This window comes from Grammomys surdaster, unplaced genomic scaffold (genome assembly GCF_004785775.1).
Source record: "Grammomys surdaster isolate TR1022 unplaced genomic scaffold, NIH_TR_1.0 213, whole genome shotgun sequence".
NCBI lineage: Eukaryota > Metazoa > Chordata > Mammalia > Rodentia > Muridae > Grammomys > Grammomys surdaster.
In genome coordinates this window covers 4,268,182-4,294,914 of record NW_021604658.1, presented here as the reverse complement: position 1 = coordinate 4,294,914, position 26,733 = coordinate 4,268,182, and the positions used below count along the sequence as shown (strand labels likewise).

General features: G+C 40.3%; 1 protein-coding gene across 1 annotated transcript in view; it reads right to left on the bottom strand.

Moving 5' to 3' along the window:
• Hsf5 (heat shock transcription factor 5) overlaps positions 1-26,071 on the bottom strand; it is a 43,441-nt gene extending 17,370 nt beyond the window's left edge. The window contains exons 1-5 of the mRNA XM_028772257.1: positions 25,438-26,071; positions 19,778-20,152; positions 7,481-7,578; positions 2,735-3,256; positions 590-764 (exon numbers count right to left, since the gene is read on the bottom strand). Coding sequence (XP_028628090.1) covers positions 590-764; positions 2,735-3,256; positions 7,481-7,578; positions 19,778-20,152; positions 25,438-26,071 — 1,804 coding nt within the window. The remainder of the gene's footprint in view (positions 1-589; positions 765-2,734; positions 3,257-7,480; positions 7,579-19,777; positions 20,153-25,437) is intronic.
• Between the last annotated feature and the right edge of the window lie 662 nt (positions 26,072-26,733).

Genomic DNA, 26,733 nt, shown 5'->3' with positions numbered 1-26,733 from the left:
GATGTGAGGGGGTGCACATGCATTCACACTGGGGCTGATGTGAGGGGATGCACATGCATTCACACTGGGGCTGATGTGAGGGGATGCACATGCACTCACACTGGGGCTGGAGACTTCAGGTGTCTTCTCTATCAACTTTCCACCTTGTTCCCTTGAGTAAGAGGCAGGGGCTCTTCATGAACCTGGAACTAGGCTGGTGGCCCATGAGCCCCATCAGTCAGCACTAGGGTCAGAGGACCATGCGGACAGGCTCAGCAGACAGGCTCAGCTTTTCAAACTGTGAATAGAGAGCGGAGCTCGGGCCCTTATACTTGAGCAGTAAGCACTTTTCCTTGCTGAGCCATCCCCCCAAGGCCCCCGAAACCTCATATTCTTATATGCACTGTTTAGGAAAGGAACTGTTTTATATACATTACAAAGTAGCTAAGAATACTAGTTTAAGCTACAATTATATAATACAACATGAGAAACATAATACAATTATAAAGATACACTAAAATTATCATTCGTATATGAAGTATATACCAAGGTTCAGTTCCTAGAATTTTAGAGCTGTAAATTCTAGAGCTTAAAACTATTTCATCCTTACCAGGGGACTTTCCTTGCGAGTTGCTTCTTCGCTCTCTGTATCTGGCTGGAGTGGATAAACCTGTGTCTTTACTAGACTTGCTAGCAGGCCCCATTTCTGAAATAAGGAATCCCATTTGTTCTGAAGGCAAGATATTCTCCGGGGGATTGGTCTGGCATTTTATACTGCTATCCACCTAAAATATTAAACACTCTTATTATACTTACCCCCAAATACCTACTAAAAGTTAATATATATTATCAAAGACATCCTATTAGAGGACAGGATCCCACAAACATGTTTTCCTGCTTATGAAGGTTATTACCCTTGATAGTGTTGACTTACCCAAATATTCAAGAGTAAGATGTACATTTTCCAGATTCTCAAGCCCTTGAAATGCACATAAAGCTAAAATATTTACTGATGAGCAAAGGAAGATTTACCATGAGACTGTATGCTTTTGATGACTTACAATATAGTAAGACATTTTAAGCACAATTAATGAAAACTGCTATGTATCCTTTCACCGTAGCATGTGTTTAGGCTGACACCCTTCCTAGTTGACACTGGGATGTCACTGATAGGCATGAACCAGCTGGAAGGTGTCCATGGGGAGTGAACACTATTTTTCTAGTTTTGTACTGAATACATTATCAAAATCGTATGTGCTTCATTCTCTATAAAATCTCCATCCATCCTCGTTTAGAGTTTCTTTGGTTCCAAAATTTTTTTTGGAATGTTAAAACCCTTGGTCAAGATAACAAACTTCTGCCATGTTGTTCTTTATAAGTTTATTTAAAATGTAACTACATTATGAAATAAAGCTAAAAGTTAAAGTTCAGCTTTCAAAAAGAGCTATAATAGTCAAATCTATTAAAGAAACCACTGTGTATATGCAGTTCAAGACAAGTACTCCAGGAGTTCATATATAATTATAAAGATACCAAAGCTTTTATTTCAATAGGAATACTTAAAATGAGGCTATCTTTACTGAAATTACATCATCATAACACATATTTTAATGGTCACAAAAAAGACAATGAATTGATAGAAATCTTAAATACATTTAGGATAAGGGTATAACCCAGAGGTACAATGCTTGCCTAGGTAGTGAAATTATATCAGGTGGGCATATCTTTTGGTATATCCAAATACAATAGCTTAACCAGAATGAGCAAAGATCTGTATTCCATCCCGTTAGTACTATCACCCCCTCACTATCCCTTCCACTATGCCCTCCCACTACCCCCCAGCACAACCCCCTACCAAAGGCAGGGAGAGAAAATCAAAATCTTTATACTTAAATACACATATAAACATTTTAAAAAGAACTACATATAACAATACTCTATTTAAACAGACAAAATGAATTGGGTATAATGACACATGCCTGTTATTCCATCACCTGGAAGTGAGGAGGAGAGGACACATAGGTCTAAGTCATTCTCGGCTAAAATGTGCATTCCAGGCCAACGTGGACTACATGGCTACCCTCATCTGTATACAGTAATTATAGATTTTTCTTATCTTCTTGGATCACCCAGGTGGGCCTGGAATTTGTGGCACACCTCCCACCTCAGCATCCCAAGGGCTGGGTTACTTTGGATGTACCTTTCATTAACTAGTTTTTGTTTGATTAGTAATGCAAGGTTAGTAAGAAATATGAACTCAGTAAAGTCATTATTAGCATTTTGTGATATTATAAAAAAGTAAGAAATTGGGGCTAGAGAAATGGCTCAGCAGTTAAAAGCACTGCTGCTCTTGCAGAGGACCCAGGTTCAATTCCCAGGCTGGCCCTGAACTCACTATATATGGCTCAGCCTGTCCTCCTGCTTCCACCTCTTAAGTGCTGGGATATAGGCATGTGCCACCAGCCTAAAAATAGTATTTAGACCCTAGTCAATCAATTTGCCTTTCTAGAGGTTCATCTTAGACTATACCACAGTTGGAGATTGGCTAGGGTTAAAGTAACTTCTTCTGGTTTCTTGTTTGTTTGTTTGTTTGTTTTTTCTTAACCATTGGGACATGATCCCTTTGGAAACCACAATGAACTGACATTAGATGCAAATAAACCCAAATAACATCTAGACAAATTCTTCACTAACATCTTTAGCAAAAAACAATGTATATTGTGAGCTTAGTTAGTACTCTTGTTTGTGCTCTTACCTGTTGTGTGCCGAATGGTAGCCCTTCCTGCACAAATACTACTGAAGACGGAGATGGATTATGATTTAGCTGCTCCTTCAGTTTGACATGAGTTTGTTGGATGGTTGCAGATTCCTGCATTGTGCTATTTTCCAAAGGTTGAGCTGTGTGGATGGTATAGATGTACTCAGGTGACTGTGGTAGAGAGCAGGTAATTGCTTGTTCTGTTCCAACCACAAAAGACGTAATATCTGAGCCTACAGGAGTGAGTGGCTCCAGCTGGCTAGCCTGACTGGTGGAAGATGGGTTGCTGCTGTTTGCATTGGGTAAGACATGCTGGCCTCTGTTAGCCTGAGATGACGGACACTGAGTCTCAACAGGCTCCACCTTTACCATCTCCAGCTTAGGGGAGGAATGCAACTCATCTACTATCTGAAAGACAGCCTCTAGATTTACTTCTGTCTTTTTATTTTCATCAGTAGCACTGCAAGGCCAATTAGAAGGCAGAAATTCAACTGGATAGGAAGATTGCATTGGAGGATTCTGGGAAAAGAGAAAATAGTACTGTTTGGATAGAAAATCAAGTATAAAATTAAGGAGGAAAGTAGTAACATTTAAGTTCATGAATGCTAAACACAGTAAAGTTGAGCTTACTACAAGAGCCTGAAAGTGGAGCTAGGACTGTATCTCAGTGACAGAGCACTGCCCAGCATGTTCAGGTGCTAGGTTCCATTACCAACATCACAAAAAGAAACAAAGAAAACCAAAAGGCTAATTGACTTTTCAGCAGAGTAGCTCCAAATGTGTTATTAGTAACATTGACTTAATATCTACCATACCTCAACCATGTTGAGTTTAGTACAAGAATGGACTGCTAGTTCTCAGGATAAAAATGTATGAAGTTAAAAGACTATAGTACCCAAATTTGCTGAGGCAATGTCTATAGTCTACAGTCTTCCATGAAGGCTGACAAAATGTCACTTTTATTTATCATACACTATTTAAGAAGTAAGGAAATTTTAAACACAGAATTCTCATAAGTCTATCAGTGCTTCTATCAATTCAGGGGGAGGGAGGCATTAATACTCTGTCCCAAATGATTTGGGGGAAATGGATGGAATGTCGAATGTCCTTTGGTTCCTGAGATCGGTTTAATAATAAAGCAATAGACCAGAATAGTTGTTGTTGTTATATTTATATCTTTATGATATCTTCTTCTAGCAGAGAAAGATGGAACACACCTCTAATCCCAGCATTTGGGAAGCAGAGACAGGAGGATCATTACAAGTTTCAGGCCAGAATGATCTACATAATCAATGTCAGGACAGCTAGGGCTACACATGTTCTTATAAATAATGCTTCAACTGGAGTAGACATTCAACATGTGCTTTATTATCTGATATTATAAAATAAGAATGCTGAAGAGCTGTAACTAAATAAGATATAGGAAGAGTTGACATTGTTGAATGTACTCCAAGGATTGTGTTGATGTGTACAGTAAATGCTGTAAACTCAAATAAGGTAAGCACCAAGTTACTACAGTCAGCATTACCATTTGAGTTCTTAACTATGTGCTAAACATACGCTAAGTGCTTTATATGCACTGCGTCATTCAGTTCTCAAAAGCCTTATGAAACGTGGTTTTTGTTGTTGTTGTGGTTTTTTTTTTTTTTTTGAGAAAAGGACTTACATCCACGGCTGGCCTCAAACTTCCTATATATGTGAGGATGGCCTTGAACTTTTGACCTTCCTACTTCCACCTGTACTGAGATTACAGTCATGAGACTCACATAATGTCTCAATTCCTTGAGAATTCCACCCAGGGCTTCATTCATCCCTGGAAAAGACTCTGCCAACTGAGTTTTACCCTATCCCAAAGATTTCCACTTTTTTTTTTTTTTGGTTTTTCAAGACAGAGTTTCTCTGTGTAGCCCTGGCTGTCCTGGAACTCACTCTGTAGACCAGGCTGGCCTCGGACTCAGAAATCCACCTGCCTCTGCCTCCCAAGTGCTGGGATTAAAGGCGTGTGCCATCATCGCCCGGCAGATTTCCACTTTAAAATGAGAAGATTTGCTTTCTAACTTTTTATTATTGTGCTGGATGATATGTGTACCATGACACACATGTGAAAGTCAAAGGACAACCCTATGAAGTCTGTTCTCTTTTCCCCTTCACATGGGTTCTGGGAATTGAATTTAGGTTATCAAGCTTGCACTGATCCATTGGCTGCTTGGGTTTTTGTTTGTTTGCTTGCTTGTTTGTTTTTTTTTTTTTGAGACAGGATCTCAGTACATAGCCCAAGCTAACTTGGAACTGGCTATGTAGCTCATGCTGTTCTCAAACTTGAAACCTCCTGCCTGCCTCTACCTTCGGGTACTGGAATCACAAGAATATGTGACCAACCATGTCTAGATAGAAACTGATGTTGAAATAACTGGCAGAGCCCAGGTCTGAGCTTAGGTTTGCCCAATTCTGTTCTTAGTCATGGCTCTTAACAGATCCACATTTTTCCTCCAGTTTTTTTTATTCTCTCTCTCTCTCTCTCTCTCTCTCTCTCTCTCTCTCCCTCCCTCTCTCTGTCCCTCCCTCCCTCCCTCCCTCCCTCCCTCCCCCCCCCTCTCTGTGTGTGTGTGTGTGTGTGTGTGTGTGTGTGTGTGTGTGTAGGATGCAGGACAACTTGTAGGAGACTGTTTTTGTCTCCTTCTACCTTGAAGGGCCTGGGGATTGAATTATGTTGTCTAACTTGGTGGCAAGTGCCTTATCTGCTCAGACATCTTCCTGGCCGCTCCTAGAATGACCTTTCAGGCATTCCCTCACTGATGCCAACAATGCCACTAAATATATCATGTAGATTTTTTTTTCTGAAATAGTGTTTCTCTGTGTATCCCTGGCTGTCCTAGAAGTCACTCTATAGACCAGGTTGGCCTTGAACTCAGAAATCCACCTGCCTCTGCCTCCCAAGTGCTGGGATTAAGGACATATGCCACTATATCTGGAACTTATTATACTGAAAAGTATCAATGGAATCGTAAATGCTTTGTGTCTTCCCATTTGTAAATTTTATGTGTACTTTCTTCCGTATTTCTTAGATTGATATCTATTGCATTGTGTACAATAAGAAGAGTTTAACAAATGGTCAGATAATACATTTAAAATTTGAACATAAGACATAAACATCATCGATATATTTATAGCATGGACTAAATAAAAGAATAAATTTACAAACAAGAACATTTAATTGTGGTTTAAGTATATCCTTTTAGAGAAGATGGACTTAAGGTATCAGGTCTGATAACACTGGCCATCAAAAATGGCCAACTAAGCCAGATGTGGTTGCTGACCTCCATCTGTAACCCCAGCATGCAGGAAGCTGAAGGATTTCCATGAGTTCACAGACAGCCTGGGCTACACAGGAGTTCCAGGAGAGCATAGGCTACAGAAGGAGGCCTTGTCAGCAAGGAAGGAAGGAAGGAAGGAAGGAAGGAAGGAAGGAAGGAAGGAAGGAAAGAAGGAAGGAAGGAAGGGAGGGAGGGAGGGAGGGAGGAAGGAAGAGGCAGACAGACAAAGGCTAACTAAGTCACCTTTATTGGATTCTACATTCTTCAAACAATGTCTCATTATCTATTTTCCATGTTTTCTATTTTAAAAATTAAAAATAGAAAGAAATGTCTTTTGTAGTGCCCTAATGCCACTAATAAAATATTCTCTTGGGCTGATGTTAGTGTTTGTCTAACATGTGAGGTCTTGGTTTCAATCCCCAGTACCACACACACACACACACACACACACAACACAACACACACACACACAAATTATTATCTGGACAAACACACAATTCCACTCTAAGAATTATAGCACTAAATAGATTCCATTTTCTTTCTTTCTTTCTTTCTTTCTTTCTTTCTTTCTTTCTTTCTTTCTTTCTTTCTTTTTTGTTTTGTTTTTGAGATGGTCTCTCTGTGTAGCCCTTGCTGTCTGGGAACTCACTCTGTAAACCAAGCTAGCCTTGAACTCAGAGATCTACCTGCCTCTGCCTCCCAAGCACCTGTCCTTATTCTAAAAACATCAATATAAACTATTTATATCAAAGCAGTTATTTCCTAAGAAACACAGACAAGATATTTGAAGTACAGTGCTTACAACATACATACTAAAGCTGAAGGGAACAGCAATTAAACTTTTCATTTTGAATATTCATATTCATCTTACCCTGTTAAAGCCCAGAACAGTACAATACAAAATAGTTTTCAGTGGTGATGTAAACATTGCATTTCTGTGCTGCAGAATTTTGTGGCCACAAACCATGAGAACAACTGGCATGAAACATGACTAAGGAAAGAGCTTTAATTTTTCATATATTTTTTAGTACTGGGAACTAAACCCAGTGCCCTGTGCATGACAAGCAAGTGCTCTACAACTTGCCTACATCCATAGCCCAGTAATGTAAAGTTACAAGACTCCATGTGAGCTGGGCTTGGTAGTATACACAGCTGGGCTCCAGCATTGCAGCAGAGACCTAAGGATCATGAGTTCAAGACCTGTCTCAAAAAAGGAAAGCAAAACCCAGAAACAGAAAGGCTACATGAAACCATTGGCTCCTATATGGGATCATGAGAGCCTGAATAACACTCAAGCATCATTTGCATCAGCCCGCTTTCACCTACAACTCAGAACTTTCAGCCCACAAACCCAGCTTATCTCTGCTTCTACTTTGACAATCTGCCAGGCTCATGTTCTTGTGAAGCACAGCGTGTGCAGGAGTCTTACCTGGAAGTAGTTACAGTGTGCATAGGAAGAGGCAGAAGGAGTGACGCAGCTGCTGAGGGCATCCATGTGGGTGGACGGAGAACAGCACTGTAGCACAGCTGGAACAGATTCAAACACAAACAAGCCATCAACCAAGTAAGGTGCAGAACTCAAGGAACTTCCCCCATGAATCTGGTCTATAATAAACTTACAATTGTTTATTGCTTTTTGAGACAAGATCTTGATGAATATCCCTGACTAACCTTGAACTCCTGCAACTCTCTTACACTCTTCCTCTTGAGCTAGATTTGTAAATGTGTGCACTATAACTGCTGTGATAGATTTTAAAAATGTTAGGTCTGTCTTTGTAATTTCTTTTTTGTTGTTTTGAGACAGGGTTTTATGCAAAACAGGCTGACCAAGACCGCACTTGTAGCTGAGGGCAACCGTGAATTCATGATCCTCCTGTCTCCATAACTCAAGGGCTAGGATTACAGGTGTGAACTACTGCCCTACCTCATGTGCTGCTGGGGATCAAGCCCAGGGCTCCATGTATAGGAGGCAGGTACTCTATCAACTATGCTACACCCCCAGCCAGTAAATGATTCTTTAGTACTTCAACATATTGTTATTTTTCTAACCAAATATTTACTCTTATTGAAAGTAATTTCATTTCATTAAAAAAAAAAGCAAACTACATTTGTAGTTCCCAAATAATTGTTTCAAACGTTTTAACAACTATTTGGAGATGGAAGGGCTTTGAAAGTAAAATAAGTAAATATAATCTCCAATCTACCACTCAACTATGTGATGGTTTTCTACTGAAAATGCAAAAAATATTTTTTGCCATTTAGATAAATGGTTAGGAATGTGGATCCTAGTTTCGGCCTGCCTGGTGTTTTAGCCTGACTCCATAATTCAGTATTTTATACATCTAAACATGGTTAATTACTTCAGGTCTCAATGTTTGCATTCTATTAACACAGGGACAATAACAGAACCTACCTGCTTACTTTAAGGGACATAACGAGCTACTGTGTACGGAAAGCACTCGGGACAGTGATGATGACAGCAGTCCAGTATTTCAATGAGAAAATGTGTAGCATGAGGAAACAACTCAAAAACATGTCTTCCAAACCTTTTCTTTATGGTTAAGACACCGTGAACAGCCGGGCAGTGGTGGCGCACGCCTTTAATCCCAGCACTTGGGAGGCAGAGGCAGGCGGATTTCTGAGTTTGAGGCCAGCCTGGTCTACAGAATGAGTTCCAGGACAGCCAGAGCTATACAGAGAAACCCTGTCTCAAAAAAAAAGAAAAAAAAAAGACACAGTGAACAGATCAAACTCTGCCCTGGAAGAGTAATACTTACAGGTCCAGTCTTAATAGACTGAGCTCTTTTCCAGAGAGAACCTCTAAAGAATGAATGAGCATCAGTTACACACAGTTAACCTTCGGGTTAAACAGAGGATGATGTGTGTTGAATACCTACCATGCTTCAGACACAATGGTGGATGTTTCATATGTATTGTTATCAAATGACAATCAGATTAACACTAGTTTAAAAAGTAAGTACACTAAACCTCAAAGATAGTAAGACATTTCCAACAGTAACAAAGCTGGGTGGTCTAACATGGGCTCGTGTTGTACTGAACTTGAGAGAATAAATATGTGGGGAAACAGAGTGCATCCAAGTAACTGTGGAGGATCTCTGGGGTAGCAGAACTGGGGAAGAGGAGTTTTTCCCTCTAGTTATTACTAAGGAAGCCTAGCCCTCTAGTGGCAGCAAAGGCCTAGTCAAGAGCTGCAGGGTTTTGTGTCCTCATTGTACTGAAAAGCAATGCTTCATTACAAATAAGCCAATGCAGGGATTACATTTATATCTCTGATATTTCAGTAGTAGGACTTCACTGTTTAAATTTTCTGAATAACTTAAACTATTTTCTAAAATAAACTGGTCAGAGGAATAAAAGTACAATATATGCCAGAGAATGCCATTATAATATGGAGTTACTCACTGCTTTTAGTGTATAATTAATTAGACAGAAAACCATAAATGCTAGTTGGTGTCCAGTAAGAGATGAGAGACAGACCATAAGGAGAGCCTGTGAAGTTACACTCTCCAAAGACTCCTGCTTATCAGTGCAGCCTTACTTCGTACAGTCAATGACAAGAGCAGGGTGTGGGATTAGCTAGTATGTAGAATAGGCAAAGCTAGTTGCCGAAATCCAAATTTGTGCTTAGTATATGAAAAAATAATGTACTGTACATTATGAAAGCATTAACATTATAAAGCCATGTTGTGTCCTCAGACATTCCTTCTATATAAAGAACTTGCTTGTCTTTCTGAAGGCAGTGCTCACTTAAAGAATTCACCTTTATGTATAAGAAAAAGCGTAAGCCAGGCATGGTGGCACACACCTTTAATTCCAGAACTTGGGAGGCAGAGATAGGCAGATCTCTGAGTTTAAGGCCAGCCTGGTCTACAGAGTGAGTTCCAAGACAGCCAGGGCTACACAGAGAAACCCTGTCTTGAAACAAAAAGAACAACCAAAAAAAAAAAAAAAAAAAAACCAAAAACCAAACCAACCAAATAAACAAACAAAAAACCAAAACCAAAAAAAGAAACAAACTAAACCAAAACAAAAATAAACTAAAAAGAAAACCCATAAATGACAAACTATAACCCATGTCATATGCAACACAGAGAAGACATTTAAATTTTCCCAATAATAAAAATCTAGAATTACTGAAAACCATTGTCCTCACTGTAGGTAATGCAAATACATCTGCACTTTATTCTATGGAAATCATCCAAACATATAATGTTTCAGACTTAAATCTACTCCAGGACAACACAGTGTTAATAGTGATAAAATGCCCACTCACATAAAGGCTCAAAAGAAACAGTGGATGTAATAATATATTTAATTTCAAGATCAAGTACTATAGCAAATAAAGCTGTAATATCTCATTTGTGGTGAAGCAAACATCGCCTGGGAACACAGTCCTTCATAATCTTTCACTTTACAATGGCGTAAAAATGATATGGATTCAGTATAAACCGTATGGTATGTTGAAACTTTATCTGTTCCTCAGCTCACTACTCCTGAGATGCTGGGCACCAACAGTGAGCCTCAGTGCCTGGCATCCAATACCCTACAATGCCCTACTATTAAATTATGAAGATTCTGAATGTTAGGCATATTAAATAAATTTTAGTAAACCTTCAACTTACGATCAGGTTATAGACCATGTTGGCTTAACTCTAACGTAAGTTGAAGTGTATCTGTATACTCAAATAAGTAAAAGTAGAAATCTGAAAAAAAAATTTTGTTGTTTTTGGTTTTTGAAGCAGGGTTTCTTGATGGGGCCTGGGTTGTCCTGAAACTCACTCTGTAGACCACACTGGTCTTGAACTCAGAAATCTACCTGCCTTTGCCTCGTGAGTACTGGGATTAAAGGCATGTGTCAGCACCATCTGGCCTGAAAAAAATATTTTTAAGTATAGTGATGAAAGGCTGGGCTCTAACACTCAGTAGAGAAGACTTTGAGTTTGAAGCCAACTTGGGATACACAGCAACATTCTTTCTCAAACAAAACAAAAAAAAAATTCTATATCCATGTTCAAGGTAGCAATAATTTTAAAAAATGGAAGCAATCTAGAATCCTTCAATAGATAAATATTAGTACTTATTATATTATTATTAATTCATCTTTAAAAGGAAATTTTGACACATATTACAAAGTAGATGAATCTTTAAGATATTATGATGGGGCTGGAGAGATGTCTCAGCAGTTAAGAGCAATGACTGCTCTTCCAGAGGTCCTGAGTTCAATTCCCAGTAACCCCATGGTGGCTTACAACCATCTGTAATGGGATCTGATGTCCTCTTCTGGTGTGTCTGAGGACAGCTACAATGTACTCATATACATAAAATAAATAAATCTTTTTAAAAAGATATTATGATGAATTAAATATGCCAGTAACAAAAGGGTAACCATTATATGACATTACATGAGGGCCCTAGGTATTCAGTATTCATACATAGAAAATTAGTGACTGCCAAAGACCAGAAAAAGGAAGACCGCCAGGCAGTGGTGGTACATGCCTTTAATCCCAGCACTTGGGAGGCAGAGGCAGGCGGATTTCTGAGTTCGAGGCCAGCCTGGTCTACAGAGTGAGTTCCAGGACAGCCAGGGCTACACAGAGAAACCCTGTCTTGGAAAAAAAAAAAAAAAAAAAAGGAAAACTGAAAAGCTACTGGTTAGAAAGTATGGTGTCACTTGCATGGTGATAGCGTTGGAAATGCTGAGTTAGTGAATATTGTGACTGTAGTGACAATGAATTGTACAATTTACAATGACAAATTTACACATTAAATTTTATGTAATTCAACTTATAGGAGGTATTCAGAATAGTCAAATTCACAAACAGAGACAGCAGGCTGCTCAGGGCTGGAAAAGAAAGGGAATGGGAGTTGGCGTCTAATAGGTCCTGATTTGGGACTGAGAGACGAAAAGGTCTGCAGATGCACAACAGTAGTGGTAAATGTGAAATGTCAGGGAAGAGTTAATGTTTGATTATGCACATTTTATTAGAAAGATGGTGGGCATGGTTTGCTCTGTTTCTTCTGGGAGATAAAGAACTTTCTGGTGACAAGTTCCTCTTTTCCATAAGCACTAAGTCCTACCTGATTACAGTAACAAAACACTGGGATATGCATTAATCTGTATTCTATATTTGTTTCTGTACATCATGTAAGATTAAAACTCTAAAAACCAAACTTTTGGATGTAAGCAAAATTATAAATGGTAGAGTACTTACCTAGCATGTGCAGAGACCTAGGCTCTACCCAAACGCTGAACGAGAACCCCACCTTCCCCCAAAAAGCACTTTAAAAAACAATGAGAGTTTCGCAAGAGATGGCATTTCTGTTTCCATTATTTGTGAATCTGTATACATCAATAGCTTATACAATCAGTAGATGTGATAGAAAACTCAAAAACCAAACCAACAAAACCGTTAATCCCAGCCCGTGGGAGGCACACGCAGGCAGACCTCTGTGGGCTCCAGGCCAGCCAGAGCCACAAGTGAGGATGATGAGAAGTAGCTTTTTTGCCTAATTAAAAAACAATTTTAAATAAAAGATTTTAAAATAAAAATATTCAAATAGTTTAGGTATCTTGCATTTTAAGATTGTATTTTAATTATGTATACATCCTTATGTGGATTTGTACACATGGGTGCAGGTGTCCATGGAGGTCAGTAGAGAGCACTGGCTCCAGGACCCCTGGAACAGGAGTTATAAATCAACTCTGAGCCATCTTTCCAGGCCCCAAAGTATGTATTTATATAAATTTAGCCCTTATTAGTTACTAGCCTCATTTAAGACTGATTTTTGGAAATATTTTAGTGTGCATGCACATGTGTGTGTGTCTGTGTGTGTCTGTGTGTGTGTGTAGAAGTCAGAGGTTGGTGTCAGATATCTTCCTGAATTACTTTCTTCCTCAGTTTTGAGGGGCTCTCTTCCTGAAGTTGGAGGTCTCTGCTTCAGCTAAACTGCTTATCCACTAAGCCCTAGGGATCCTCTATCCCTGCTTTCCAGTATTAAGAATACAGGCTTACACCACTGGATCAGCCTTTTATATGGGTGCTGAGTGTCAAAATGTAGGACTTCATATTTGTATAGCAAACACTTCTGACTGAACCATTTCCCCAAATCTTATCGTGTGTGTGTGTGGTGTGTGTGTGTGTGTGTGTCTTCTGTGTGTGTGTGTGTTTTCTTGCTTTCTGAGACAGGGTCTCATGTAGCCCAAAATGGCCCTGAACTTCTGAACCTATTGCCTCTACATCTCAAGTGCTGAGATTACAAATGTGTTCTTTCATACTGGCTAAAATATTCTATCATTTACATGTAAGTAGTGTTTCAATTTTTACAAAAACTGTTCACAAGCTGGGCAGTGGTGGCACATGCCTTTAATCCCAGCACTTGGGAGGCAGAGGCAGGCGGACTTCTGAGTTCAAGGCCAGTCTGGTCTACAGAGTGAATTTCAGGACAGCCAGGGCTACACAGAGAAACTCTGTCTCAAACAAACAAACAAACAAACAAAAAACTGTTCACAAATATTATTCAGTTTCTAGCCTAAACTATCATGGCTTCCTTATAGAATGAGAAATTGGGAATGCTGGGACTAGAACCAGTCCACTGTATTTAACAAAATGTTTCCAAGGGCCCATTATAATCAAGGATTCTGCTGGGAGGACAAGGTAGTAAAGCACATTAAAGCAGCTACACTACCCAGAGCGCCCACTTGGCTTTCTTTATTGGGATAGAATAAATTAATTTGGAGCGGTCCCAATGCCACCAGCAGCAATGTAAGGGCAGATCTCTCCATCAACCTCTTTGCTATGTACCCTACCTGAGAAGAGCTAACTCTAGCAGAGAGATCTTAAAAGAGAAATGAGACAAATGGCAGCAAAAGAAACCACACACACACACACACACACACACACACACACACAGAGTGGGGGTACAGGGGGCTGAGGAGAGGCCTTCTTTTCTAAGACAATAGGTAGATAGAAAGACAGCATTCAGGCCGGTTGGGCTTCCTTCCAGTATGCTACCTACTAATTGTACCTCAGCTTCTCCATCTATAAGATGACAAAAACCTATCTTATAATAAGGAAAGTCTGAGAATTAAGTGAATTAGTATTTGGAAAGTCCTTAAAACAGTGTCTGGTCATAGTAATTGCTACATAAGTTCTCATTTTAAAATGAGGTTAAGGACAGTTATAATTTGTTAATTACTATGTTGACCTTAAAAATGTAACTTTGGGGACTGAAGAGAAGGCTCAGTGGGTAAGGCAGTTTGAACACAAGCATGAGGACCAGAGTGTGGATCTTTAGTACTCATATAAAAGCCAGACAATCATGAGGCAGAAACAGAAGATGCCCTGTGCACTACGACTAGCTATGCTAGCCAAACCATGGAGATACTCTGCCTCAGTAATATATATATATGATATTATATGTAATATCATATATATATATAATAATTATATGTATATATAATTATTATATTCTACAGTCAATATATTTATTCTAATACACATATACATATTCAATATGTAGAGAATCAACTAACACCAGATAAAATATTTTGTCTTTGAAGGATGATAAATTTAAAAATGTGAAAAAGGTAAGCAAGGAAAACTAGTGCTTCAAAGGAGGGCAGATATAAAAGTCACTCTGATGATCAGTATGTGTTTTGTCTTATTTTTTGAGATAGGGTTTCTCTGTGTAGCCCTGGCTGTCCTGGAACTCACTCTGTAGACCAGGCTGGCCTAGAACTCAGAGATTCGTCTGCCTCTGTCTCCCAGTGGTGGAATTTAAGGAGATGATCATTTTGTTAGTCAGTCTGATGACATTTGTTTTTTAGTTTCTGGATTTCAAATTTCAACTACAGAAATTAATCATTTATTAAATTAAAATTCAAATTTTGGTAGCCATAAAGCCATAAATTAAGAGGCCAAATCCAAGTATTTTGTTGTTGTTGTTTACCCTAATTATTTAATTGAATAATTCATTAATTAATTTTGAAATAGAGCCTTAAAATATAGTCCTGCTGTCCTGGACTTTATTATGTAGACAAGGCTGGCCTTGAACTCAAAGATCTGATTGCCTCTGCCTTCTGAATGCTAGGGTTAAAAGTACCCAGCTTTTTCCTGCTGGCCTACAGAAACCAGAAAAGGGTAGTAGAACTCCTAGAATTGGAGTTATGATTGTGAGCCATCATGAAGAAGGTAGGAACTGAACCCAGAGCAAGAGCAGCCAGTGCTCCTAACCATCAAGCCATCTATCTCTCCAGTGCCCCACAACTAATTTAACTTAACTTTGGGAAGGATGTCATTATGCTGTTAATAGGTGCTCACTAAATACTGATTGCTTAGCTGTTTGAATCCTATTTGGAGAAATTTAGCAATTGCACAGTGTTTTCTATGCATTCTCTTTTCCAGAGCAGATAGCTTATATTTAACAATACAACTCTATGTATACAGTACTTCCGAATTTGCACAGTACTTTCACGTACTTCATGCCATGTATCAGAGACCACCACAAGCACTTCTCAGCCTTTTGGCTAAGATCAAGTACAGAAGCTGTCATGACTTTCCCCCCTCATATTCTCAGAAATTTTATAGTCATTTCAAATGATGACAAAACCAAACCAAACAACACAATGTGACGTAAACTACCCCAACAACAGGAACCTTCACTTTGCTTCTTTTTTGTGTTCTTCAGTGCTGGGGTTGGAGCCAGGGCCTCATGTATGCTAGGTCAGAGTTCCATCACTAAGCTACAGTCCCACTTCCTCCTTGTTTCTTTTAAAAATGTCTGTGTCCACATTCTTACCTTTGACCTTATGCAAACAAGTGTTAACTTTCAAGTTCATAATCAAACTAAAATAAAGTTTTTTTGTTGCTGTTGTTTTGGCTTTGGTTTTAGAGATAGAGTTTTTCTATGTATCCTTGGCTGTCCTGGAGCCTGCTCTGTAGACCAGGCTGACCTCAAACTCAAGAGTTCTATCTGCCTATGCTGGGATTAAAGGTGTGCATTACCATGCCTGTTTTGAAAATAAACTATTTTTAATAATATGCCAAGTTAACAATTTAACAAATATGACTTCTCCAAAGAATGAATAGTATTAACCGCTAATAACACTAACAAGTAATCTATAAGTGGTTACGCAGAATATAAAACCAGGAGTTTTGAAGAAGATTGCATAGAACTCCAAGTATACATTCCAATTAAAAAAAAAATCCCTTCCAGATTATATTCATCTGTTCCTAAGGTTTCAAGCCACCATGTTTAATAGGCCCATAGGAAAATACCCTCAAAATGCCAACTGGAAAGATAAGGTCCTTTTCTACTTTTTTCTGTATAGTCCAAATTTCAACTCCCCAAAAGCTTTTCTAAAACATTTTTAGATTTATTTATTAAATACTTATTAAAGTATATGAATATTTTTCCTACATGTATGTCTGTGTACTATGTGCATATTTGGTGCTGGTGGAGGTCAGAAGAGGGTGGTGTCCAATCCTCTGTATCTGGAGTTACAGATGGTTGTGAACCACCATGTGGGTGCTGGGAATTGAACTCAAGTCTGCTTCAAGAGCAGCCAGTGCTCTTAACCACTGTGAATTGTCTACAGGCTCCAAGAAGCTTCCAACTCATTAGTATTGTAAGAAATGGAAAATATTATTGATAAATAACTCCTTAGTTATTTGGGCTATGTAACATAAAAATATGCGGAGGACAGGATGGATGTGGTGGTACATGCCTTTAATTCCACCACTCAGGAGGCAAAAGCATGCTGATCTCTGTGAATTCACAGCCAGCCTGGTCTCTAAAATGAGTTCTAGGACAGCCAACACAACACAGAGACCCAATCTCCAACAATATATAAGCTGGGCATGGTGGCACCTGCCTTTGATCCCAGCACTGGGAGGCAGTGGCAGGCAGATCTCTGTAAGTTTGAGGCCAGGCTGGTCTTCAGAGTGAGCTCCAGGACAGCCAGGGCTATACAGAGAAATAAAAAACCAAACCAAACCAAAATATACTACCTACCTACACATATGTTATACATACACATAATCCAGCTAAAATAACTTAGCTAGCAATGCCAATTTGTTTATCAAAATACTAGATTCAATTTATAACTCAGTGGATAAGTAAGAGCCAGTTCACTCATGTTTATAAGTAAGTACATTACTAAAATCAGGATATGATCTAGTTGTTAAAGATAACAACTGTTAAAAAGTAAATAAAAGTAAATATCTTTTAAAGAAAAAATATTGGGTTAAACCCACCAGTAACAAAAACCTATTTGTTGCTATGTTTAAGATAGATAGCTTATAAACATGAATTTAGCCATCTTCTACTTTTAAACATTGCACACATTTTTCTCACTCAAAGATGTAGCTGCAAATCTGGAAAATATTACAGCTTTATCATTTTCTTTGTTTTGTTTTGTTTTTGTTTTTTTGAGACAGGGTTTCTCTGTGTAGCCCTGGCTGTCCTGGAACTCTCACTCTGTAGACCAGGCTGGCCTTGAACTCAAGAGATTCGCCTGCCTCTGCCTCCCAAGTGCTGGGATTAAAGGCGTGCGCCACCACCGCCCAGCTTAATCATTTTCTATATAAGATTGTACGTTTAAAATCTTTCTAATGGGCAAAATGGTACTCTGGATCTCTTCAGACCATATAAAATTTTCAGCTTAGTATTACTAACAGGCAAAGTAATGAACTCATCTTTACTCTCCTCAACCTCAGCTCCATGACTAGAGAGAGAAGCCATACTCTAAACATCCACAACTGATTCTACTTAGATGCTTAGTGAGAACAGAACACTGCCTTTGAAATGTGTATTAGGTAAAATGTAAGGAGTACTAATAAAACCCACATTTAGAAGTTAACAGTCGGGCTGGTGATATGGCTCAGTGGTTAAAGGCACTGACTGCTCTTCCAAAGGTCATGAGTTCAAATCCCAGCAACCACATGGTGGCTCACAACCATCTGCAATGAGATCTGATGCCCTCTTGTGGGGTGTCTGAAGACAGCTACAGTGTACTTACATATAATAAATAACAAAAAAAAAAAAAAAAGAAGTTAACAGTCAGAAAATAATAATACCACAAACAAAGTGTCACCACATGTACAACTTTTGTTTTGTTTTTTCGAGACAGGGTTTCTCTGGATAGCCCTGGCTGTCCTGGAACTCACTCTGTAGACCAGGCTAGCCTCAAACTCAGACATGTACAACTTTTATACGGCAGAGGAGCACTTTATTTCTTTCTAGTTCATATTCCTTATGCTTCCTTTATCAAATCTTCCCTAGGACAGCTTACAGAGGTTCTCTCTAGATCTGCAAAACTGACAGAAATCAATTAAATAATAATAATAATGTCCCCTTCCTTCTCTTTCTGGTCTTCTCTGAAAGCTTTGACCCTTGTCTCACTCTGCAGGCTTGTCCAACCCACGGCCATGGGCCACAGACAGCCAAGGATAGTTATGAATGATGCTCAACACATAATTACAAGCATACTTAAAACATTATGAGAATTTTTGTAATTTTTTTAACTTGAATGTGTGGTTATTGAGGGTGAACTTTGTCTTGATGTCAAAACACTGGACGAGCTTGGAACCATACACGAGAGGACAGGTATCACTGCTGCAGTGTTTCTACAAAATAGAATGTAATGCAAACGAAATCATATCTTGCAAAAAGGTTTTGAAAACATTACATTTTTCTCTAAGAAGCAAAAGCAGTGGTAACTACTGGAAGGATTTGCTAGTGTGCTGGGGTCTACCAGCCTGTCCATGGTGTGCTTGGATGTGTCACAGCTATGGTTGTCAGGTTCTAGCCTATACTTCTGAATACTTAGCTGTCTGGGGAACAGTGCAAGTCTCCAGCACTCACCACATTTTAAGGAGTTGATTTCCAAAGAGTATGTGTTCTTATGAAGCTTCATTACTGAAATGCTAAAAGATTTGATGGAGGTAATCTTACTTGTGAAATAAAAAACATATCTTAAAAACAAACTGAAGTAAACATTGCAATAATGGTGGAATAAGAGTAAGGTTCCAGGGCAGGGGCTGGAGCTTAACTTCAGAACTAGAATACACTTGTAGGATACAGAATTCTCATTTCACTGAAAATATACACTTCTATGTGTTATGGTAGCAGATTCTCACAGTCCTTAAGAACAGATGAAACTTTCTATGTACTGTATATGCAGGGTTTACTTTAATTAGGTATATGTGGAGGGTGAGGTCTATGAGTGTGAGTGCAGGTGCTAGTCAAAGCCAGAGGCAGTGGCTCCCTGGAGCTCAGGTTACAGGTAGTCATGAATCAACTGACATGGGAGCTACCATCCCCTGCAAGAACAGTATATTCTCTTAACCACTGAGCCATCTCTCCAGCCCCTAATAGTTATATATTGTTTTAAAATGCCTAGCTAAGCCGGGCGGTGGTGGCACACGCCTTTAATCCCAGCACTTGGGAGGCAGAGGCAGGCGGATTTCTGAGTTCGAGGCCAGCCTGGTCTACAGAGTGAGTTCCAGGACAGCCAGAACTACACAGAGAAACCCTGTCTTGAAAACCAAACAAACAAACAAAAAGATGCCTGGCTAAGAAGTTATTGACATTTTTAAAATGCATATTCCTATTTGTTAAACACATAAAGATTAAGATGCGATAAAAACATAAATGCCCTTATAAACTACCTTTCTAGAAGCCAGTGAACTTGAATGTCTCCTACCTGTTGGATAGTAGGCTTGGGAGTACTGCGCTGAGGGTGTGTAGTTACTATATTTTTGGGAGGAGCTGACCATTGTTTGAGGGCCTTGTTGAACGTGTACAGATGTGGCACTGGGCTGCAGCGTATAAGTAACCTCAGTTGGAAATCTCTGCAGTACAGGAAATGGAACCCCTTTATCTGAAAAAGTGGGAGACGTCTCCACTTGTCCAGGGTGCATTCCAAGGGAGTTCTGCCATGTTCGAGGAGGAATCGGGGTGCGATCTAAACCTTTCAGAGGGAAGGTGCTGTGGTTGTGGGATGACGTTGATACATAGGAGTAAGGAGACAGATTATCTCGCCGGAATGACCGGTGAAATTGTCCTACAGCCACTGGTCCTGCATAAAAGAGGAAGAACACATTTACAAACTTTACAATACACCATCAGACAGTAAACCAAAGGTCAAAAAAAAAAAAACCTGTTCACTTATTAGATTTTTTTAATGCAATAGAATTTTGAATTTTGCAAAAACTAATTCAGAATACAGTGCTGAAAGAATAAGCAACTCTTGATTCTTAACAGGACTGCCAGAAAAGGTAAAGTGGCCATAAGATTGAAATTAAACCCAAACTAGGAATCTTCCAGGGAGGTCTTTCAAGCCATTTAGAAACTTTAATAAGTAGTAAAGTATCACTCTACTACACACATCAATGTTCAGAATAAATAGGAATTCATAACATGAGCCACAAAAAGATATCACACCCTTTGTTCCCCTTTCAATTAATGTTTTGTCTCTTTATTGCAATAATTAAGTAACTATTTCCTTATTGTTTGAGCGTGCCTGCTATGCATGTGTGTGGCTGTCAAGAAGGTTTTCTGGAGTTAGTTCTTCCCACTACCAAGTGGGTTCTGGGAGATGGAATTCAGCAAGCATCTTTACTTTCTCAGCCACCTCACTGGTCCCTTTATTTATTATTTGACAATTATTTATATAGTTAATTTTTGGAGACAGTATTGCTATGTTGCTCTTACCTGGCCTGATTACTCACTACATAGACCAGGTTCTAACCTGAAGCACTGAAGCAATTATCCTGCCTCTGCCAACTGAGTGCAAGGATCAAAGGCATGTGCCACAACACTCAGCTTACAAAATAATCCTCGTAAAAAAATCAGGCTTCAAAACTCTCATCTAGTTTTCTTCATCTTCTCAGTCAGTCAAGTAATCACTTTCCATGAGATTTTTGGTTTTGTAGTTCTCTCTTTGCAGGTCTGGGGATCAACTAAGGGTTTTGCATATGCTGGGCAAGCACTTGACCCAGTGAGCTATACTGCAAGCCCTGCATTTTTATTTTCCTTTAGTCTCTAATAGAGACCCTTCCCGGGTATCAAATACTGACTTGCATATGTGTCATGGGAAGCAATGATTAAACCTTTAGATATCTAGTCTCAGAGATTCTGACACAAGTATCTGCTTTGTAAAAAAAATCTAACCAGGGGCTGGAGAGATGGCTCAGAGGCTAAGAGCACTGACTGCTCATCCAGAGGTCCTGAGTTCAAATCCCAGCAACCACATGGTGGCTCACAACCATCTGATGAGAGTATCCGATGCTCTCTTCTGGTGTGTCTGAAGACAGCAACAGTGTACTCACATACATAAAATAAGTAAATCTTTAAAAAAAAACTAACCAGATAGAAAAAAATGAGGAAAAGGACAAAAGTATATAATTTAAAATTGATAGCTATAAATACTATAGCCTGGATTTACTTTATAGATTACAATTCTTAAATACAAAAAAACTAAACTAGTTTATTCAAAAGGAGACTATTACCTATTGGTTATATGTGTGGTTCACAATTTCCTTTCAACATGTTTTATTAAACTAATCTTATTAATTTACTTTATTAAGTTAAGCTTTATTAAGCAGAGGCAAAACTTAATTGACATGACTTTAGTGCCAAGCTACATGCTGAAAGATGTCACTTGAATATCTACCCATTCAAATTATAAACCACTCAGCACTTTACATGTCTCCCATTCTATTTCTATGGCAATCAATTTCCTTAGCAAATAAAGCATTAACATGAAGAACAATCAAATACATGCATGAATACTAACAATACAAGTTCTGGAGCCAGAGAAATCAAAGACTATATAATGAAGAAAAAAAATTGCTGATTCAGAAGTACAAAGAATAGCTTTTATGATGTTGCTTGCCTACCAGTTTCTAACATTCATATGCCTTTAACTTACTACCAACAATCTGGTTTTCCTAAAGAAACTGGTACTTTTCACAACAGCTGTTTCTGAGAATCCCAACCACCCTGTCCCCTACTTGATTTCTCCATAGATGTCTCACATGTCAAAACTACATGCTGCATATGGCTCATTTAATCTCCTGAACTCTTCAGGGATAGGCTGTTAAATCTCTAGTTGGTTTCCAAAAATGTAGTTTAGATATGAATTTAAAAAATAAATTCTGCTTCTCCCTTGATCAATTGAGTGATAGGTAATTACCTATTTTAGCCGCTGAAAATAAAAGAATACTGTCAGGATTAGAAGGCCACTCCTCACTGAGGAGCTGTCCACAGTTGATGGCTTCTAGGAAAAGGAGAGTCAGTTTTCTTCAAGGGTGTGGCCCCTAATGGGTCAACCATGCTCCAGTGGATGGACACACCCATGAGTACATGAGCAGTATAAACTAGGCTCGACTTTTTATATATATAAAAAGAGGGCATGAAGACTGTGGGTGTGGATCTGGAAGGAGTTAAAGGAAGGAGAGAGGAATGAATATGATAAAAACATATGGCTGGGCAGTGGTGGCACACACCTTTAACACCTTTAATCCCAGCACTTGGGAGGCAGAGGCAGGTGGATTTTTGAGTTTGAGGCCAGCCTGGTCTACAGAGTGAGTTCCAGGACAGCCAGGGATACACAGAGAAACTCTGTCTCGAAAAACAAAAAACAAAAAAAAAAAAATTGTATAAACTATTCAAAGAATTAATCAAAACAGGCCCAAAACAATTGTGTGTGTGTGGGGGGGGTGGTTAGTGAAGGTCATTAATTTGTTTCTTAAAGAACTAAGACATAATTAGGGTTTTTTTTTGTTCTTTTAAGGGTTAGGTAATAGGACTCTCTCTAACCAACATCTCTACCACATTCATGTCTTCAGAATATCTTTAAGGTATATTTGGCAATGTTTGAGTTTAGAATTCTAGAAATGTAGGGCATGATGGAGTTTTGTCTTTAAAGATTCTGTTCCTTTTATGAAAATGAAACCAAACTAACCATCCATCAACAATCCCAAGCTTTGCTCATGGACAGCCTGTAGTATCCATACAAGAGTATCTACTTCCCAGACTTTAAACTTCTTTTGACCATTATTACAAATGTCAGAAACTGCCAGTGAAAAAAATAACATAAATGAGCTAACAACGCAACGAAGAAAAAAAGGATGTTCACACTTTTTATCAAGTATATTCTTGACTTAGTGGATCTAAAGAAAAGAAGGCTAGGTCCTAAAATAGACTCTTCTACACTTAAGAAGGACTAGAAAGATAGGAAGCAGCAATCATATAACTGAGGCAAGTTGAAGTAGAATTAAAAAAAAAAATAGGCGTGAGAAGCCAGGCAAGGTGGCACATGGCTATAATCCCAGCTTTGGGAGACTGAGTTAGAAAGACCACAAAGTCAGGATCATCTCAGACTACATGGCAAGACTGCATGTCCAAAAATTAAAACAGAAAACACACAAACAATACCCAAAACAGCAGGTGAGGAAAAGCAGAAGAGCCAAAGACCTTAGAATATAAAAGCCAACAAATTGCAACAGTGTTTCTGAACTTAACAGAAAAAAAATCACATTACACCTGAATGAGAAACACAATTGCCTTCTACGCTAATAAGTCTAGGCTACAGGCAATCCTAACACCCGTCTATACACGACAACAGGGAGACAACAGGAGAGGCCTGAAAACACACATCCTACTCAAACATTGAAAAGGTAGGACTTTTTCAACAAATAACCTTTAAACTACTTAAATAAGCTGGATACTGGCCTTATAAATATAACTGGAAAAATAAAATAACAAAAACGGTTCACTGGGTAAAAGTACTTGCCACCAAGCCTGATGACTAAGTGTGATCCCAGTAGAAGAGAACAGACTTATAACAAGTTGTCCTTTGACCTCCATCCACATGCCATACCTTAAGAGCACGTGTGTGCACATACACACAAATAATATATGTAATTTTAAACACCAACAAAAAGAATACAACTGGTTTAAAACAGTTAAGAGGGAAATATTAAAGAGAATTGTTATTTCCTTGTCTTTTCTCCTTATGCCCTCTAGAAATAAGGCTTGAAAAATAAAACAAAATTAAAAAAAAAAAAACCCAAGCTAGAGTTTCTGTTGAACATATTCTGTAGGATAGTCTCCATGGTCTTTCTTCACACAATTCCCCAGCCAAATCAAGGACCGCTGCTCTGAGGTAGTTCACTATTCCTTTAGAATTCCTTTAGAACATTCCTGTGCCAGTTATTTTCTCAGCTTGTTACTAGAACTTTAACCTAGTTCCTTATCTTCTAAACTCCACAGACAGAAAACCTAGGCCCTTATCTTCCAAATTCCAAATGCAGCATTGCTTCAGGACTGGGGCTAGATTAAACTGACCATAGTGTTATTTGTACATTTACATTTTTCCCATACTTCAAAGTCTGAAAATTGTTTCTATTAGTCTTCTATGTGAAGGTGAAAAAAAATCCAAATTCTAATGACTGCATCCTGTTGTTTTCTTGGCAAAGCTGTCTATTGTGACTTCCATATAGAACAAGAGGACCCCGCCACCCTTACTTGTGTAAGAGTGCAGAAAGGTACTTCAAATCAAGTCCACGAAATAACTGTGACCACAGGTTTCTTAATTTTCATTGAATATTTACACAGTCCCCCCTCCCCCTCCCCTGATCCCGAATGACCATAAATCGTGAAAAGCCAATAAACTATAAATGTGTGCATTCTAAAATTCTTTTAAACTAAGCCTTGACATCTGGTCTTTGTTTCGTTTTTAGCCACTTTGCCTTATGTTTGTCCAACCATAACATCTCAAGTAAGGCATCAGACTCAAGTATTAGTGAATTGGTTCTATTCTACACTAGATCAAAGCTTGCCCCTTAGATTATACATAAACAGTGTCTATTGCTCTATTCATGTCAGTAGGTGGAAGGTGGCATGTCCCGGAACAAACCTGCACTCCAGGGATCTGTTCTCTTTTCCTTGGTTGGGTAAATAATGCCTTAAGTTTTCTTAATGGTGACTTTGTTCCTTCGCATCCAACCTGTAGAGTGCCTGTTCTTTTGACTGTGGGACAATGGAGGCCTCCCCCACCCAGTGCTTTGATAAATACAGAGGAGAGACTAGGTACAGGTAAATGGTTCAAGAGGTTTGGGAGTACATTAGCTGTTTGGAGCTCACTCTCTTGGAGAAGAGTGGAAAGCAAGCCTAAACAGCCATGACCTTTTTGCAGCTAAACCCAGATCAGGGAGATGCTTATGGACTCTTGCCAGAGGAAAGGCAAGTGCTAGTGAGGATGATGTGACCTAGTCTTGGGGTTGTGCAGAAACGGTGTTCGCTCCCTGCCGCCCACGTGCTTGATGGAGAGCGAGGATCCAGGTGGCACACACTCACCGTGCTGCTCTGGCCGGGGCCCAGCGGGCTGAGGTGGCGGGTCCTGATGCTGCAGCGGAGAAGTAGAAGCTGAGGCCGAGGCGGAGGCTGACGTGATGAGGAGCCGCTGGAAGCGGTTGGGCGGGCGACAGGGCACCTCCAGTCCGGCCGCCAGCTTGGCCTTGTTGGCACTGGTGAGCCTCTTGAGGTGAACGAGCAGCTGAGGCTGGTCGCGGCGGAAGTGCGGGCTGTGGAAGTGGTGGAGTGGCCCGTCGCCCGCCGGCCCGCCAGCCCCAGGCCCGGGCCCGGGCCCCGCCGCCCCCGGCCCACCTAGCACCACCTTGCGGAAGCCGTAGAGGTTGAGCTGGCGGATGAAGCTGGTGAAGTTGGTAGTTTTGAAGAGCTCGGGCTCGGCCCCGGCCGCCCCGACGCCGCTGCCGCCACCCCCGCCGCTGCTCCCGGCTCCCCCCGCGCCCCCGGCACCCGGGCCGGGCGGGCTGAGCAGCTCGGCCTCGAAGAGCGGCTGGTCGATGAGCAGCCCCTCGCCGCGGCCGTCCCAGCGGATGGAGCGGTACCGAGGGCTGTTCACCAGCCGCCACAGCTTGGCGGGGAAGTTGTTGGGGTTGATGGGGGTGGACAGCAGCGCCTCCTCCATCGCCCGCCCGGGCCCTGGGCCTCGCCCCGCCGAGCCTGGCTCTCCCACCGTTCTCGATCCCCCGGGCCTTCGCTGCGCCCTGCCCCCTCCTGCCAGCGCCCGGCCGCCGAGGCCCGGACCGTTGGCGGAGTCCCGGCACGCCCTCCGGTGTGGCCAATGGGGCCTCGAGTTCCCGCCGCGTGGTGGCCGACGGGGCACGAGCCCGCCCTCCCCCTCGGTGGGGTGCATGCCTTCGACGGTGGCGGCGGGGACACTGCGACACAAGGCTACCTTCGCGTGCCTTCCAGAACCGGCCCCTCTCCGTCTGATCCCCAGAGGGCAGCACACCAGGGAACTGTGGTTCCTGAGGAGAAAGCGGTCCGGTTTACCTCAGCAAGCTCTGAGGGGCTCCGGCAGGGCAGGGCGGCCAGCAGGGATTCAGAACGCAGAGTGTGCTCAGACGATACACAGCTAATGGTTCCTGAGAACAGAGGAAGCCCACTCCAGTCTTCCCTGACAGTAGAACTGCTGCTCTCTTCAAATAAAAATGATGGGGGTTGGGGGCTGGAGTAGGTACAGCAACCATAGTACATGAACTCATTCATCTTATATATAGTATAGTTACACCTTTAAAAAAAATGAATTCAAATTAGATGAGACCCGTGGTACCTGACAGAAAGGAA